We start from the raw sequence: 17,542 nt of genomic DNA, 5'->3' as shown, positions 1-17,542 counted from the left end.
TATATGTATATCCAAAACTCTACACAAATGTATCCAGCACCACAACCTTGCCACCACATTGCTAATGGTGATACCATCCTTAAAAGTTACAAAAAGTGGAAACAAACACGATGCACCTTGTATATTCATACATGCTTCCACTTTTTATAACCCAATCATTATTACCTCCTACACACTTTTTGAGGTCTACCTTGTGGGTGCTGGCTTTGTCTTCATAAATGGTCTATAGAACTGACATTAAAGAGTGCGGGAGTGTCATTGAGTGTGTAAGGGCCATTGCCAGAACAATGTTAACACAGTGGAAAACACAGAAATTAGTCTTAACTTACTTAATCTCTATATATTTTTAGTAGTATATTGGTAGTCAAACAATGGATATTGCATGGACTGTCTGACACGTAGGTGTGCCTTCTAGCTGCTATTAGTAGTATAAAGATATTGTTATGAACAATATAACCAACAAGAATGTAAAAATATAAACTGCTGTAAGATAAAATTGAAATAGGCTTCTATAACGGCAAAAGTACATGCCGGCTTCTCATTACCTATTGTAGGGAATAAGCCGGACAGAATTGTATAAGAAAGGTGAGTTTTCTAATGTAAAGCATAAGGCAAGCCTACCACTAACATACATATAAAATGATATGAATAGCCCTAATTAGAAATCCTTGGGATTTTGTTTGTTAGTACATAGTGATTCTATGTATCATTTTTATTCTTTATGTCTGTTGGTCATATGACCACCAATACTCTCCTGGGACACCATGTGGGCTGTCTCTTCTCCTACCTCACTGACCTACCGACTCTCACTTACTCCCAACAAAGCCTCTAAGGGAGGACGCGGTGATGTGTTGACATCATGGAAAGATGAGTGAGGAGGCACAGATCAGAAGGCTGACAACGCTGCAAATTCAGCAATGATAGTATAGCGTTGTTGGGTCTTTGATGGGTAATAGGGGATAACCACATTACTGGTGGAATTAATAGGTAAATACTTGAAAATGGTGGACACAAATGTTAAAAATCTGACTGTAGTCACCCTTGAATCTGCCAATAAGAGCACTAGAGGGCCAAATGTTTGTAGACACCTGGCTATTACACCTACTTATACGTCCCAAAGGTATGTGGAGGCCACCCCAAAGTATGGCGTTCAGGGGTTTCCATTGAAGGGTACTGTTAGTACTGCATCATACAAAGACACTGTAGACAATTGTGCTCCTCCAACCTTGTGGTAACAGTTTGATAAAGGTCCTTGTCTATTCCAGTATGACTGCGGCCCTGTATACAAAGCCAACTCCATAAAGACATAGTTTGACCAGTTAGGTATGGGGAAACTCGATGCCTGCACAGAATCCTGATCTCAATCCTACTGAACCATACCATTGGGATGAATTGGAACACTGACTGCCAATCAGGTCCTCTTATCCAGCCTGACCTCACAAATGGGAACAAATTCCCACAGACAACCTCCAAAATTTTGTGGAAAGCTTTCTCAGAAGAGTGTGGATCTTATAGCCACAGAGGGAGACAATGCCATATTAATGGCTATGGTTTTGGAATGAGAAGTCCAGCAAGCTCATATAGGTGCGAAGGACAGATGTCAACAAAAGTTCCCTGGGCCCCATCAGTTCAGCAACAAGGGCCGGGGACAAAGAGGGGACTATTTACAAATTTTTGGAACCAGTAGCCTTGCACTGGCCAGGAGACCTGGAGAAAGTGTTGCATGCAGATTGACATTTCTATCTGCAATAGATAAATCTCAGAATTTTTTGCATCTATAAAGTGCTTTCCGCTTAACTCATCCTCCTTGCCACATCTCACCTGTCTAAAGTATGCAGCAAACTTTATTCCTAATGCATCAGTCCGAGCAAAAAATAAAGATGATGAGCTGAGAAGGATTTGGTCAAAACACGCAGATATTGCTATGATAATGAGATTCTGTTGTCATTGGCTCCATGTCCTAAGCTTGTAATTAAGAAGTCGAATAATCCTGATTGATTAGCTTTCACGTGTGATTTATAATTGGTGCCGCATCTCATTTTACACTGACAATGCCAACAGAGGATTCTGAAGCTTGATTTAAGATCCAGCATTATGGGTTACGTCATGTTAATATCCCGGGCTGGCAAAAGGATTATCGGAGATATAATACTGTTAATTCAAATATGATTTATTATATACTCTGGGAGACTAAAGACAGGAAGAGTAAACAACTCTAGAAGAGAGATAGAAATTATTTTGGGATAAATTAATAATTATAAAATGTATGGGGAAGTTTGTATACATCACTTAAATTAAACAAGGACAACAGAATAAGATCTGAAATAAAATGTATATATAACAGTCAAAGATACAGTTAGCGTGGACAACTGGCAGATGGAGCGATTGATTAAGATTGCTCTCTTTCTCCGAAATCCAGGAGAAGTATGTTATTCCTACCAAAGCCTTTTACTCATATTTGCAAATCCGCCATTACACTCAAATACTCTCTACTATCCAAGAGTTTACACTGTGTGCACTCTTTGAATGGGCCTGTATGGGTGGACCACCCAGGAGAAGGTTAATATCAGATATCTACAAAATTTTGGTGGCTCTACCATTGGACTCACTCTCAAAGCATGAATACTTGCTTCACTGGGAAACAAATTTAGACCAGTAACTCCCATATACAACATCACAAACAATATGGAGTAGGGAAAGTAAGGGCTCACTATACCAAGAGAAGTCCTTTAAAATATATATTCCAGTTGGCACACTATATAGAGTAGGGATAGAAAGGGTTGCTTGTGCTCACAATACCAAGAGAAGTCCCCTAAAATTATCTTCATTAGCAAACTATATGGTGTAGGAATAGTAAGGGCTCTATATGCTCACCAGACTAAAAGAAATCCTTCAAAATGATCTCCCATTAGAAAACCATATGGAGTAGGGCTATGAAGGGCTTTATGTGTCCACTATACCAAGAGAAGTCCTTGCACATTATCTCCTGTTAGCAAACTATATGGAGTAGGGCCAGTAAGGTCTGCATGTTTTTGCTAGACCAAGAGAAGGCCTTTAAAATTATCTCCCGCAATATGGAGTAAGGCTAGTAGGAACTCTATGTGCTCACTAGACCAAGAGAAGTCTTTTAAAATTATCTAACGTTGGCAAACCATATGCAGTAAGGCTAGTATAGACTCTATGAGCTCACTATACCAAAACACCTCCTTTAAAATGGTCTTCCTTTGGCAAATTATATGGAGTAGGGCTAGTAAGGGCTCTATGTGCTCACTCTACCAAGAAAAGTCCTTTAAAATTATCTCCCGTAGGCAAACTATATGGAGTAAGGCTATCACCAAAGGATCTCTTTACCCATACTGGGGAGATTCAAGTGATGGAGCTCCTATCAGCCAACTCAATAACACCCTTAACCTTTATGATGCTGTATGGGAACCCTGGAATCTTATTAAAACAGATCTTTCAATACTGCCCAGAATAAATATGCTGCCACTGTTGTCTCCAATGACTGGACGCTACTCTTTTTCTTTCTTTCTATTTGCTTTCTGTTTTTCTTCATTCCTTGTCTTTACCTTACCTCCCTTGTACCAGTGTAAACACCCTTTAAAATGGTCTCCCAAAGGCAAACTATATGGAGTAGGGTTAGTACAAGCTCTATGTGCTCACTATACCGAGAGAAGTCCTTTAGAATTATTTCACGTTGGCAAACCATATGGAGTAAGGCTAGTAAAGGCTTTGAGCTCACTATACCAAGAGGACTCCTTTAAAATAATCTCCCATTGGAAAACTAAATGGAGTAGGGTTAGTAAGGGCTCTATGGGCTCCAGGATCAGTCCTTTAAAAGTATCTCCCTTTGGCAAACCATGTAGAGTAGGGCTATTAAGGGCTCTATGAGCTCATTATACCAAGAGAATATTTTCCCGTTGGTACTACATCCTAGAATGTCTCCATCTGCTCTACTCCTCAACCTCCAAGTTACACTGGAGGTTCGGAGAGTCAGTGGGCACTTTTATATTTTCTTCTGAACTTGTCATGAAAATGTAACTATTTTGGCCCACAGTGACGGCTTGGATTGCAAGACTCATTGACAAACCGGTATCTCCATAACCTTTACGTTACTTTCTAGGAGTACTTTTAAGGGGTGTATACTCTAAAATTAACCAACTCATAGCTCACAACCTGACTGCTTCAAAATGCCTGATACCATTGCACTGGAAAAGAAGTACACTACCTTCACCAAAGGATCTCTATACCCATACTGGAGAGATTCAAGTGATGGAGCTCCTATCGGCCAAATAAATAACACCCTTAACCTTTATGATGACATCTGGGGACCCTGAAATCTTATTAAAACAGATCTTTCGATACTGCCCTGAATAAATATGCTGCCATTGTTGTCTCCACCAATGGACGCTATTCTTATCTTTGCTTTCTCTTATGGGTCTACTTATTTTCTGTTTTTAATAAATCCTTGCCTATACCTTATCTCCCTTGTACCAGTGTAAACACCCCGAGAAACTTGGACTGTGTCCACCGATATTGTACCCTACCAGATTAAGCAATTTTTAATTGGAGATTACATTTTGTGTTATGTGTTATTTACATATATTTCTATGACATTCTTTTTTCTGTACACTACTGGAAAAAAGAAAGAAAAAAAAAACTTTAAATCAACAGATGTAGAAAAAAGATACATTTAGTGAAATATATGATTCATTTATTGGGTTCTCTTTGTATTCTTGGCTGAGTTGTGCCTTGAATTGACTATAAAAAAGGGGAACAAGTGAATAAAATAACAATGTGTTTCTCTTTTATACCTCGCAGAGAAGTGACAACAGTATCTTGAAATGTAATTAACCTTTACAATCCTTGTGCTGAACGCCAAACATGAGCTGCAATCTCATTTGTCTTTTGTTCCAATAATCTTATTATTTCTTCCCCTTGTTAACTAGCACACAGAGCCACACATCTGGTAAGCGGGAGGATGAGCGGCATTACTGAACCCATCCACCCTTGTCTTGTGTGTCCGTAGAATGCATTGACCCTCCAGCAAACCATTTGGGTCTTAGAAAATGAAGCGTCGGCTGCGGTGCGCTGGACTTGGGAGCTTTTCTAACAAAGCACGCTTATACAGATAAAAAAAAGAGAAGGTGAAGTGTTTTCACTACCGGCAATAACAAAGCTTTTAAATAACTAAAAAGGCAGAACGCATAAAGAAAATTAAAATTCTGGGCTTTAATCATACGCTTTGCCAAATAACCTCTTATCCTGCTACGTTGTACCCCTTCCACTGGATCAAAATTGCAGCCTTGAGGTTTTAATAACTTTTGAAGAGCTTTGTGTGTCAGGAAAAGGTAATAACACTCGGCAGGAGTCCGACAGTATTGACGTAAGCCCTTGTGCGCTGACAACAGATTATAAAATTCGGAGAAGAAACTAGACCTTGATTAAAAGAACTGTTCTTTTTTTGTTACTTTTACATATTAATTCATAAACTCTCTTACTGGCACAGACCAACTTTTTTGTCTTGAAAGTGCCGCAGACGTGTCTTTTAGAAACTTTGTGATCGTCAAGTGATCTTCAAGTATCATCAAGGCCTATTTTTTCATTTCTCTCCCTAAGCTCACCAGTAAAATTGCTTATCTCCTTTAAAATATAAATCGGCACTATGCTGGCAAAAGTATGTGAAGATCCCTCCAAATGTCTTAAGGTGCTTCCAGTGAAGAGTTAGGTTGTTACTACAGCATATGAAGATACTTTGGACAATTGTGCTCTTTCAACCAGTTTGTGGAGGACCCTTTTTAATTTCAGCATGACTGTGCCCCTGTGTACAAGCCAGCTGCATAAAGACATGGTTTGACCAGTTTGGTGTGAAGGAACTCAAGTGTCCGGCACAGAGCACTGACATCAACCTTACTGATCACTTTTAAACTAGAATGAGTCAGGTCTTCTCAACCAACATCCCCATAATGACATGGTTTGATGAGTTTGGTGTGGAGGAACCTGTGTTGTCATCACAGAGCCCTGACCTCTATCCTACACTAGAGCTCCATAAAGACATGGTTAGACCAGAATGAAGTGAAGGAATTTGAGTGTCCTGCACATCAGTAGCGACCTGACAAATGTTCTTTTGGTTGAAAGGGCACAAATTTCCACATACATGCTCCAAATGTTTTGGAAAGTCCTCTGAGAAGAGTGGAGGCTGGTACAACCACACAGAGGAAGGGTGGGGGCCAACTCAAAGCCAGTACCATAAAGACATGGTTTGACCAATTTGATCCGGAGGAACTCAAGTGCCTTGCACAGAGCCCTGACCTCAAACCTACTGAACACCTTTGGGATAAATTGGGATTGTGAGCCAGGTCTTCTCAGCCAACATCAGTACCTGACCAGAAAAATATCCTTTTGGTTAAATGAGCACAAATTCTTACAGTCACACAAAAAGTGTATTCAGAAGAGTGGAAGCTGGTATAGCCATAGGGGGTCAACTCAAAGCCACCGCCATAAAGTCACATTTTTTCCAGTTTGGTTTTGATATACTTGAGTGTGCAGAGCCCTGACCTTAAGCCTACCGAACACCTTTGGGATGAATTGGAATAAGCCATTTCTGCTTGGCCAACATCAGTGCCAGGCTTTTGGCTAAATATGCACAAATTCCTATAGAAAAAGTCTGAAATCTTTTGGAAAGTCTTCCCAGAAGAGAAGAGGCTGTTATAGCGTCAAATTGGGAAGTAACTTCAAATTAATGCCCATAGTTTTGAAATAGGATGTCCAAAAGGCTCATATAGATGTGATGGTCAGATGTCCACCAACATTTAGCCAAATATTACTTCCTTTGTGTCACAATTTGGCAAGCATAATTACCTGAAATCCAGGCCAATTGGGTAATAAGAATTCTGCAGTCATATTTGGCTGTTCCAAGATGACTAAGCCCCTGTGCACAAAGCTAGCTCCATAAAGACATGGTTTGATGAGTTTGGTGTGGAGGAACTCCAGTAACCTGCACAGAGCCCTGACTCCAACCCTACTGAACACATTTGGGATGAATTAGAATGCAGACTGTGAGGTCTTCTCATCTAATATACCTGACCTCACATATACTCTTTTGGCTCAAGGGGGCACAAATTTTCGCAAATGCTACAAAAGTTTGTGGAAAGCCTTCTCAGAAGAGTGGAGGCTGTTATAGCTGCAAAGGGAGGGCTGACTCCATATTAAAAGTCATGGTTTTGGATCAGGATGTCTTACATAGGTGTGATGGTCAGGTGCCCAAAATCTTTAAGCTATATAGCAGGGGTCTCCAAACTACGGCTCATGGGCCAGATGTGGCCCTTTGCTTGCTTTTATCAGATCCTTGGGGCACTATTCCTTCCACTGACACCAAAGATTGGGCACTATTCTTCCCACTGACGTTAAGAATGGGGTATTATTCCTACCACTGATATCAGAGATGGGGAACTAATACCCCCACTGGCACCAATGATGTAAATTTTTTTACTCATACTGACCACCAAACCTATGGCATTGTTTACTCCCACAGATGCCAGGGTATTTTCTTCTCCCACTGGCCAAAGTCCGGCCCCTCTAAAGCTTGAAGGGCAGTAGACTGGCCATTTGTTTCAGAAGTTTGGAAACCCTTGCTATATAGTATGTACTGTATAGTAACACTGCTTTGTTCACTTATATCTTCCTTCATATCACACTTTGGCTAAAAAAATTAGGCAAATTGGGTATATAGAATTTTGCAGTCATATTTGGCACATGTATTTTTACATGACACATTCACTTTAAGTGGATATATTAATGGACAGAATGTAAAATGCCCCCAACAATTCTAATCTGGTTTAGTACATATGGCTCACTGAACTATTGCAAGGGCGATCCTCTGAGACATCATACTGAGCACAGGTGAATTAATAATGGAAAACCTGCTTTCTGACTCATGCACATTGAATCACTTACCCCTAATGATGGGAAACCAGCGTGGGTAGCGCAGCAAGGTAACCCTAGAAATAATTCATGAATACCAGCAAAATAAAAAAATTAAAAAACTTTACAAATATAGGGTCTAGAGTTTGTACAAGGGTCTAAATTCCAATTCTGGAAATTGCTTGGTTTTTCACCTGATCTTCAGTTAGTTATTATGGGCTACTGCTAGGTGCATAGTTGAATCAGACATTTTGTATTCATTAAAAAAAAAAACAGCAATAATAAGTCCCTGAAACTATCAATATATTAGCTCACTGTAATCCCTTACACAGCACTGTGAGCCATGAAGACTCTACTAAATTACAAAGTACAGCCATACCTCAACCGTATCTCAGAGAAAAGGTTCTGGCTTTAGCTACAGTACCTGCCCATTGGTCACGCCCCTCTGCACCATTTCACCCGGAGTGAGCTCCCTATGAGTAAGCCCAATCTGGGTGAAACGTGTTGGGGGGGGGGGTTGGTGGCCAGTGGGTGGGGAATCTAGCTGAAAGTGGTTGTAAACCCACTTTGAGAAAAAAAAACACTAACACCTGCAAGACAAAGGCATACTAGCTCATTATGTAATACTCACCTGAGATTGAAGCCCTCGCTGTGGTGCCCGTACACAGCACCGGCCGGCAGCACAGGGGGGTTACTTCCGGGTATCGCGACTCAGTCGCTGTGATTGGCCAGAGCCACGATAACGTCACTCCCGTGCATGCGCGTGGGAGCCGCCAGTAATGGCACACTCACTGAAGCAAACGGCACGTGCGTGCCATTGCTTCAGTGCGCATGTGCCGATGACGTCGGCACATGTAAATACATGGGGATAGCTCCTAAACTGTGCAGGTTTAGGAGATATCCTGGGTAGCTACAGGTAAGCCTTATTATAGGCTTACCTGTAGCAAAAAGTGGTCTGTAAGGGTTTACAACCACTTGAAGCTGGAACCTTTTCTATGAGATATGGTTGACATTAGCAGAGTGCGGACGGAGTTTTGTATGGCCATGAAAGAGTGGAGCAGGACATGCTCTTTTTGGGACCGACACCTAAAGCAGTGAGAGAGCCGACAAGACAAGCACACAGGAGATTTTAAGCGACCCTATCTACACAATGTAAGGGCTAGTTTACACTTGCTTCAAAACATGGCTTCGGACACTCTTTGTTAAAGCTCTCTGAACACCAGTCAAAGAAAAGCCCCTGTCACGAAATAAAATGGTTAGCTTACAGTCCTGTTTGCACCTTGCTTTTACTTGGTGCTTCAATTAGGCTTTGTGGGGCTTCAGTGGAGCTTTGATGGGGCTTTGATGAGGCTTTGGTGGGGCTTCAATTAGGCTTCGGTGGGGCTTCAGTGGGGCTTCAAGCGAGCTTTGCCATAGACTTCTATGGAGGCTTTGAAGACACTTTGAAGCACCCCTAAAGCTACATGGGGTATAATTTTTGAAGCAAAGCCGAAGCAAAGCAAAGCAAAGCAAAAGCAAGGTGTAAACAGGACTGTAAGCTAACCATTTTATTTAGTGACAGGAGCTTTGACTAGCGTTCAGAGAGCTTTAACGAAGCCTTGTTTTGAAGCAAGTGTAAACTAGCCATTAATGTGTGTTGAAGCCGAAGCAAGTGTAAATGAGCCCTAACGGTACATTACAAAGGACTTATCATTTAGACATGGGAGTTTTTCATGGATCGTCTAAATCAGTAAGCTGGAGATGGGATGATGACCAAGCCGTGTTGTTTAACTGCGTAGGAAAAGAGTGAGGTCACCAGCTTGGCTTTGCTGTCTGGCAGGGGGTTCCTGGATCACAAGACATTTTAACATTGTTACAAATTGCTTGTTAAATAAGACAAGTAATATATGAAATTTAACTATGGGTCTAGTTGCATATCCAGAGTTCATCTTGAAACTTCTCTGCACCCTTCCAATACCTGTTTAATATTAACATACATTATATAGACAAAAAGCTCATAAAATATCATTTTAGTGGGAATAAATGCCCCTTCTATGCAAAATAGACACCTCAAGGTGATACATCCATTGGTGACAGAGGGAAGCATTGAGGAAGTAGGACAGACCCCACCCTCTATACTATGCCAATGGTTTCTGTACACTATTACCCATTGTATGCTGCTATTCTACATATTGAAATCAATTTTTCACAGGATCTTGGGAGGAACTGGAATACTTGCCACACATTGGAAATTGAAAGAAATAGATACTTAAATCTGAACTCCAAGCAGATATAAAAGACACAAGTCAAAGCCGCTCTGTATTCATCGATACATTATTGAATGGAATTTTTTTTTAATGTAAACAGCTTAAGTGACCGAGTCTGATTTGGTATCAAGTCCCTATGCAGCATAACTAAGGCTGGTCATAGACGGTGTGAATTTCTTTCCTGCAGCCACGGGTTACAGGAAAGAAATACGCACGATTCCACCATCAACACAGACAGCGCTGACAGGGGAATCCCTCCACCCAAGACATTGTCTTCTCCCAGCCAGGTAAGCAGCCACTTGCAATAATCGGAAGCTAATCCGAGCAGGCTGGTTGTACCCAAGTTGATCGATCAACTTGGTACATTCAGAATGCCCACTAATGGTTCGAATCTTGGCCGGTTCTTGCTGAACCGACCGAGATTCGAACTGTGTATGGTTGACCTTAGACTGGGGGAAAAATAAATAGAAAAAAGAGCCAATCAGTTGTTCCTCTGATAGAAGGAGAATGCAGAGAGATGAGCTTATCAGTTTTCGGCTTCTTCTTTCATTGTCCAGTCACAGACTGGGGGAAGGACACAACCTATTAGTGTTACTCAACTGCAGCGGAGACAAGTCAGGTCTCCTCCATTACCAAACAAGGCTGTGTGGTGTGCCAGTGCGTTGTAAATTTCAGTCTGAATGGACAGAAAGTAAAGTAGCAAGTAAAATAACTACAATATAGGTATTCTATCTGTTTACCTGGAGTTAGGCTTAAAAAATACAATTTTCTTAGATAAAATGCATGGAGTTCAATTTCAAATGTTTTATTCTGGTAATATATAATATACGGAAAAATATACACTCTCGTATACTGTATATAAGCTTTTCTTGTGCAATATTGCATACAATTCTCTGCTAATAAATCGTACACTGGGTCTAAATGTTATAGATTTTCTCATTGATGGGGTTGTATGTACTCCAAATATAAGCCTAAGCATTGCAGGAGATATTCCGGGCGGGTGTCTGCCAGGACTGTGGTGTAATAGTGGTTCAGAGCCCTCCTCCCTTTGTTAGCCTTCACCCTAATATCGGTGTATTCAGGTCAGCCATCCATCCCCAGAACAGCCAATAACAGCCAATTAAAAGATCAGGAATAGACCCAATCAATGTCGCGCAACTGCTGGAAAGGGCTGCTTAACTATAAAGTTCCGGAGACAGGAAAATGTATTTTTAGAATATGATGTGACTTTTGGCCAACCTTCTCTCTTCCTTTCTGATTATATCCTCCAATAGGATATCAAACCTCCAACATGGCCCTCTGTAAGGTAGAAAATATTTAGCTCCTGATCTTCTCTCTACCTTTCCAATTTCACTCACCACCAGGATATCGTACATCCAAGACGGCCCTCCATAAGGAAGAAAATACTCTGCTCCTGATCTTCTCTATGCCTGTTCAATTCCACCCACCACTGGGATATCACACATCCAATATGGACCTTCATAAGGAAAAAAAAATACTCCGCTACTGATCTTATCTCTAACTTTCTGTCTATACCCACCCTCAGGATATCACACCTCCAACACGATCCTCCATAAGGTAGAAAATACTTTGCTCCTGATCGTCTCTATATCTTTCCATTTCATCCACCACTTGGATATCACACCTCCAACATGGCCCTCCATAAGCTAAAAAATACTCAGCTCCTGACCTTCTCTCTACCTTTCCAATTTCACTCACCACCAGGATATCACAAATCCAACACGATCTTCCATAGGATAGAAAAAACGTCGCTCCTGATCTTCTCTCTACCCTTCCAATTCCACCCAACAATCCAATACATCCAACCAGGTAGAACATACGCTACTGCTCTTCTTTATAACTTTCTGACTATACCCATCCCCTAGGTTGTCACCCTCCATGTAGTAGAAAACATTCTGCTCCTGACCTCCTCTCTATCTTTCTGATTACACCCACCACTGGGATATCACACTCTCCAACATGACCCTCCAAAGCATAGAAAATACTCTGCTCCTGACCTTTATGATTAAAGTCAGCAAAGCATAAGCAAACCATACCCAGGGGTTTATTGATCAAATATCAGCAGATTTTTACCTAAAACTGCAGGGAAAGTGTTTTCTACTCTTCTATTTCAGTTTGAGCCAATACAGGCAGTCCCCAACTTACGAACGCCCGACTTTCGAACGACTCCTACTTACGAACGGCCTCAATGCCGGCTGCTTGTGCTCCACGCTGGTCCTGGATACCTCCGAGCAGCTATCTTGCCACATTCCACACTGCAGTACTTCATGTACTGCATGGCCAGAAGAGCCCCAGAAGCGCCCAGAACATCCCACATCCCTCCAAAGGCGGACGGCGGAACATCCCACATCCCTCCACAGGCAGAAGTTACATCTACAAGCAGTGTTCCGACTTACGAACAGATTTCACTTACACAGTCCTTAATGTGTTCGTAACTCGGGGACTTCCTGTTTACAAGTAACTTGAACAGCTAAAGATAGAATAGTGCAAGCCACATGTTACTGAAAGCAGAGAATGAGAAAGGTATCATCAATATTGGTTTACCAACATAGTTACATAGTTGGTAAGGTTGAATAAAGACACCAGTCTATCCAGTTCAACCTGAGTGAGTGTGGGTGCGTGTCTACAACAGTCTCTACCCCTATACATTGTGTCTCATTAAGATGCTCATCTATTAATAATATTTATTTAAGGTATCCATATAGCGCCGTCAATTTACACAGCGCTCTACACATACATCGCACACTCACATCGGTCCCTACCCTCAAGGAGCCCACAATCCAAGGTCCCCAACTCACATTCATATACTAGGGCCAAATTTTTGGACAGAAGCCAATTAACCTACCTAACATGATCCTCTTGCAGGATAGTTATCTCACATTTTCCTCCATTGATAAAAATTGAAGCAAAATATGTAAATTGGAGGTAAATAGGGGCCAGTATGATCAGTACAGGTGCTTTCTATGGCCACCATTTACTGCTGCATTAAATAGGCCAGCACAGCATCGAAGGACACGTTGTTCGCATTGGCACTCCTTTGTAAAAGCTGAAGTGACCCCCTTATTGTTTTATGTCATATTACTAGATGACTTTATGGTTTCTGTATACGGTAATTCAAATTAATAGTTATTGAAGAGTTTTTTTTTTCCTTTTATCTTTGGATAGAGTAGGAAAGGGTTTAAACCCCTGTCAGTTTATTTTTTGCTAGAATGGAAAAGATGGCATCAAGAGAACCAGACCAAAACAGGAGTCTAAAGAAGTTTTAATTGTTCATTAAAAAAATGTAATCAAACATCCAAGGCGCTTCGGGGAGTTCGACCACTACTTTATAAAAACACAAATGAAAAGCTATAAATGTAATGTGCACAATATCCAAAAATGGCAGATTGAGAATATAATAGACATGTGCAATTCGTTTCGTTCTGAATGCTTTTTTTACCAAATTTCGACAAATTTGTTAATTCAGAAATAATTGTAAATTCGAAAATGCATAAATTCGTAAATTTGAAAATTCGTAAATTCAGAATGTGAAATTCCGAAAATTCGAAAATCTGAAATAATAACTAACTAATAATAACTTAACTATTATTAACTATTAAATTATAGGTATTGGAATTTCCTTTCAAATTTGGCTGTTAGTGAACGTAACGAATACAAATTTATTCAAAGTTGCGAATTATCCGAAATAACGAATGACGTATCTAAACGAATGGGACGTAACAAATTAATAATAATAAATAACAATAATAATAATAATAATAGTAATAAAAAAAGTTTTATTATTGCTATTATTTATTATTAACTCATTCCTTTCCATTTGTTTAGATGCGGCATTCGTTATTTTGGATAATTCGTAACTTCGGATAAATTCGTATCTTCGGATAAATTCGTATCTTCGGATAAATTTGTATTTATTACATTCACTAACAGCCAAATTTGAAAGGAAATTCCAATACCTATAATTTAATAGTTAGTTATTATTAGTTAGTTAGTTAGTTAGTTAGTTAGTTAGTTAATTCTTTAAAATTTTCTTTCTTATTTTCGGATTTTCTCATTTTTGAATTTACGGATTTTTCAAATTTTCGAATTTACGAATGACCCGAAAAACGAAAAAAAAAACAAAAAACAAAATGAATGAAACGAAAACAATATTTTTGGCAGTGCACATATCTAGAATATAATAAAAAAAAAAAAACAACAACGTATGTTTACACTATTTTAATACCACAATTTCCTAAATATTTATGTTTTTAATATCTAGGAAGTTATGTTATTAAAATCATGTACAGTAAACATACAATTCTTTTTTTTTTTTGTTATTATATCCCTAAGTGACCACTTTGGATATAATGCACAATGTATTTTATGCTTTTCACTTGTATTTTGATAGCTCTGATGAAGATGGAGAGGTTAGACTCATGAAAAACAGGTTTATTTAATTGGTTACCAATTTGAGCTTTAGGCTGCATTCATACCTGAGCGTAGCGTTTTTGAGAGTTTCTTCCGGCGTTTTGTCGTGCATTTTTTCAGGCATATTTGCGCGTTTCCATGTAGCATTGTCTGGCGTTTTTGAGCTTTGCCATTTTTTTTATTAGCCAATAGGAAAAATGATCAACTGTTTCATCATTTGTTGCTATGTTGTTAGATTTTGTCATCTGCTTCCTGCTCCAAAAATGCCCAAATCTGCCCAACGCGCGCGACAAAAAAGGGTCCAGAACTTGTTTGAGCTTCAGGCGTAGGGCTTCAGGCGACTTGGAGTGGAGATGTGAACCATCTCCATAGAGAATAATGGGTTTTTTCCCCTCAAGCGTTTTGTAGCTTCAAAACGCTCAGGTGTGAATGGGCTCTTAGGGAGCTCACTTTTGGTTTGGAGCTCTTCATGTCAACTTTCTGTTTCTGAATTTTGATTGTGCTTCCCCTAGTCAGTACAATCCTGTCTGGATCAGGATTACCAGGGCCACCAGGCTTTAGAAATTGGTTTACGTTTAATCCAATGAGAGCGCCACGTGAATATCCAAGACTCCAAGATATGTGCAAATGGATAATGTACCCTTTGAATTTTATATTCATTATTTATTACTTGTATATTTGCTTTTATATTTATGACCTTTTACTTTTAGATTCACAGCTGTTGTATTTGTACATGTCTTGTATCCCTGATGAGGGAGGGTTGTGTTTGACCCCAGAAATGCATGCGACCTATTCTGCTATTAGACAATTTTATCATTAAATTATCTTGGACTCTTGTTTGGTGCTCTCATTGGAATTTATGTTATGTTATGTTTGTGGATTCTCAACTCTGCGTCCTTTGTTCCTGAGGGTAGTCCCCGTTTTGTAGAGTGCTTCCGAACTGGAGCCAGTGGTCCCAGGGAAAATGCCAGTGACCCTTAGAAAATCTGAATCCAGTGTCCCATATGTTCTTGTGTTTAGAAATTGGGTTGACATTCTGACATATTACACCCCTGATTATCGTTGTTCCAAGCGCATCTGCATTACTTTTTGTTGGCTGTGTCCCATTGCGGAAATTTCCCTTTGCTTGCTGTCCTGGAGATGCAACCGGTGCATGGGTGGAAATCTCTAAAAAGTAAGAGGTTGGTTTGAGCTAGGGACAGTTTAGATTATTTTAGTTTAAATTAAGTGGTTCCGTGGATAAATAGAGGTCTATGGGTTCCTTTGGAAGTCTGGGCTGTTACCTGAACTGGTCCAACTCTGATGTCCCTTTCATGGAAGGGATATTTAAATAACAAAAGTGGAGCGCTTGGTTGCCACACTTGCAAGGATATAAATAATTTATTGAGACTCAGGAATAAACAAATTGAGCCAACGCATTTCGGGTGACCTTCCTCTCCCTTTTTCAGGGCTATCAGTAAGTATCAATGGAGATAGGTGGGCTCCATGGTGGTACTTGTTTGTAGAGAGCCTGCTGTGGCAGAGAAAATCCATGGCAGGCCTGCCGAACCTTACCTACAACTCTGAACATCAGATGCCAACTCCTCAGACCCGTTCTTTCTTTCCCAGTTGCCCACTGCCATGGCTTTTTTCTCTCACGGCAGGCTCTTTACAGAAACACAGGTACCACCATGGAAGCTACCTATCTCCATTGATAAGTGCCAATAGCCATGAAGAAAGGGGGGCAGTACATTGGCTCAACTGGTTTATTCTTGAGTCTCAGTAAACAATCGATATCCTTGTAACAAGTGTGGCATCACTCTGGACATTGGGCGCTCCTCTTTTCTTATCTAAAAAGAGGAATTCCTCTCTGAGACTTTTGGCAGAGAGGTGTCCCTATTGGAAGAGTTACCCTCACCAACTGTCCAGTTTTGGATTTCTCCTCTTTTCCTGTCTTTGTAACAATGGTCATACGTATACTTTAATTGATCATCAGAATCGAAAATATGAGAAAATATTTTTTTAGCACAAAAGTTAATTTTACACAAAAATATAAGACTGTTGCCTTTAAGTCCTAGCTTGGACTACAATGCTTATATTTCCTAAATATTTTGTATATATTAGTCATAGTGCATGGGTGAATGAGCATACCATATTGTTGAATAAACCAGCACAGCTTTCTACTTCCATTGCTAGACTGCAGATAACAAATTTTGCCCAAATGTTTTTTTTTAGGTGGCACCATTGGAGTTAGAAATCCGGCAATACTATCATCTGACCTCAGTAACATCTGTATGGAAATCCATGTGGCACCACATTTTTTTTTTTTTTTGGTGGTCCAACAGGTCGGCCAATCCATCATTGACTTTACAGAGCTTGGAGTTGAAGCACCGGGTAAAGATTTGATTCTTGAAGACCATGAGGCACAATTTTACGAGACTGTAGAAAATAGATTGTAAAACCTGTTCCAGAAACGGTGCGCTTCAGTGGATCCCGAGGCAAAAAGCGTGCTTCCTAAACTGCCGAAATATCCGCGAATGCGTCTCGCCCATTAGAAGGCAAAGTCAAGTCCTGCGTGCCTTGGGTAAACTATAACTCCAGAGGAAAATGCTGTAAATTCAGCTAAAAACAGCCCCAAAAATAGGAGAATATAAGGTCATAGAAATCCGGTCTATCAAATAAAATATTCCTTTTTGCACTCGCTGACTGTGTTCTGTAAGTCCATCTCGTTACGGAAGGAATAGTCCGTGGTCACCGGGTACTCTTTTTCTCTGGTTTGGCTTTTGCTGTGTCTCTTTTTATGTCGGTACACAATCTTGATCATTATTGCCGCAATGCAAAATATGATAAATATTGTGATCGCTATGACACCTGCAAAAGGGAACACACAAAGATGGGATGTCAATATATAGACTATTTAGAGGACAAATATACTATCACTACTCTCAAAAAAAGGAAAATTA

The 17,542-nt window shown here is 40.1% G+C and overlaps 1 protein-coding gene across 1 annotated transcript in view; it reads right to left on the bottom strand.

Moving 5' to 3' along the window:
- Positions 1–13,981: 13,981 nt before the first annotated feature.
- The window catches only part of LOC141147244 (contactin-associated protein-like 5), a 514,695-nt gene continuing 511,134 nt past the window's right edge, over positions 13,982–17,542 (bottom strand). Inside the window, exon 24 of the mRNA XM_073634436.1 lies at positions 13,982–17,450. Coding sequence (XP_073490537.1) covers positions 17,254–17,450 — 197 coding nt within the window. The 3' untranslated portion in view covers positions 13,982–17,253. The remainder of the gene's footprint in view (positions 17,451–17,542) is intronic.

The sequence above is a fragment of the Aquarana catesbeiana genome, linkage group LG06 (genome assembly GCF_042186555.1).
Source record: "Aquarana catesbeiana isolate 2022-GZ linkage group LG06, ASM4218655v1, whole genome shotgun sequence".
NCBI lineage: Eukaryota > Metazoa > Chordata > Amphibia > Anura > Ranidae > Aquarana > Aquarana catesbeiana.
The sequence above is the reverse complement of the archived record's forward strand: the minus strand, read 5'-3'. Positions and strand labels throughout refer to the sequence as shown.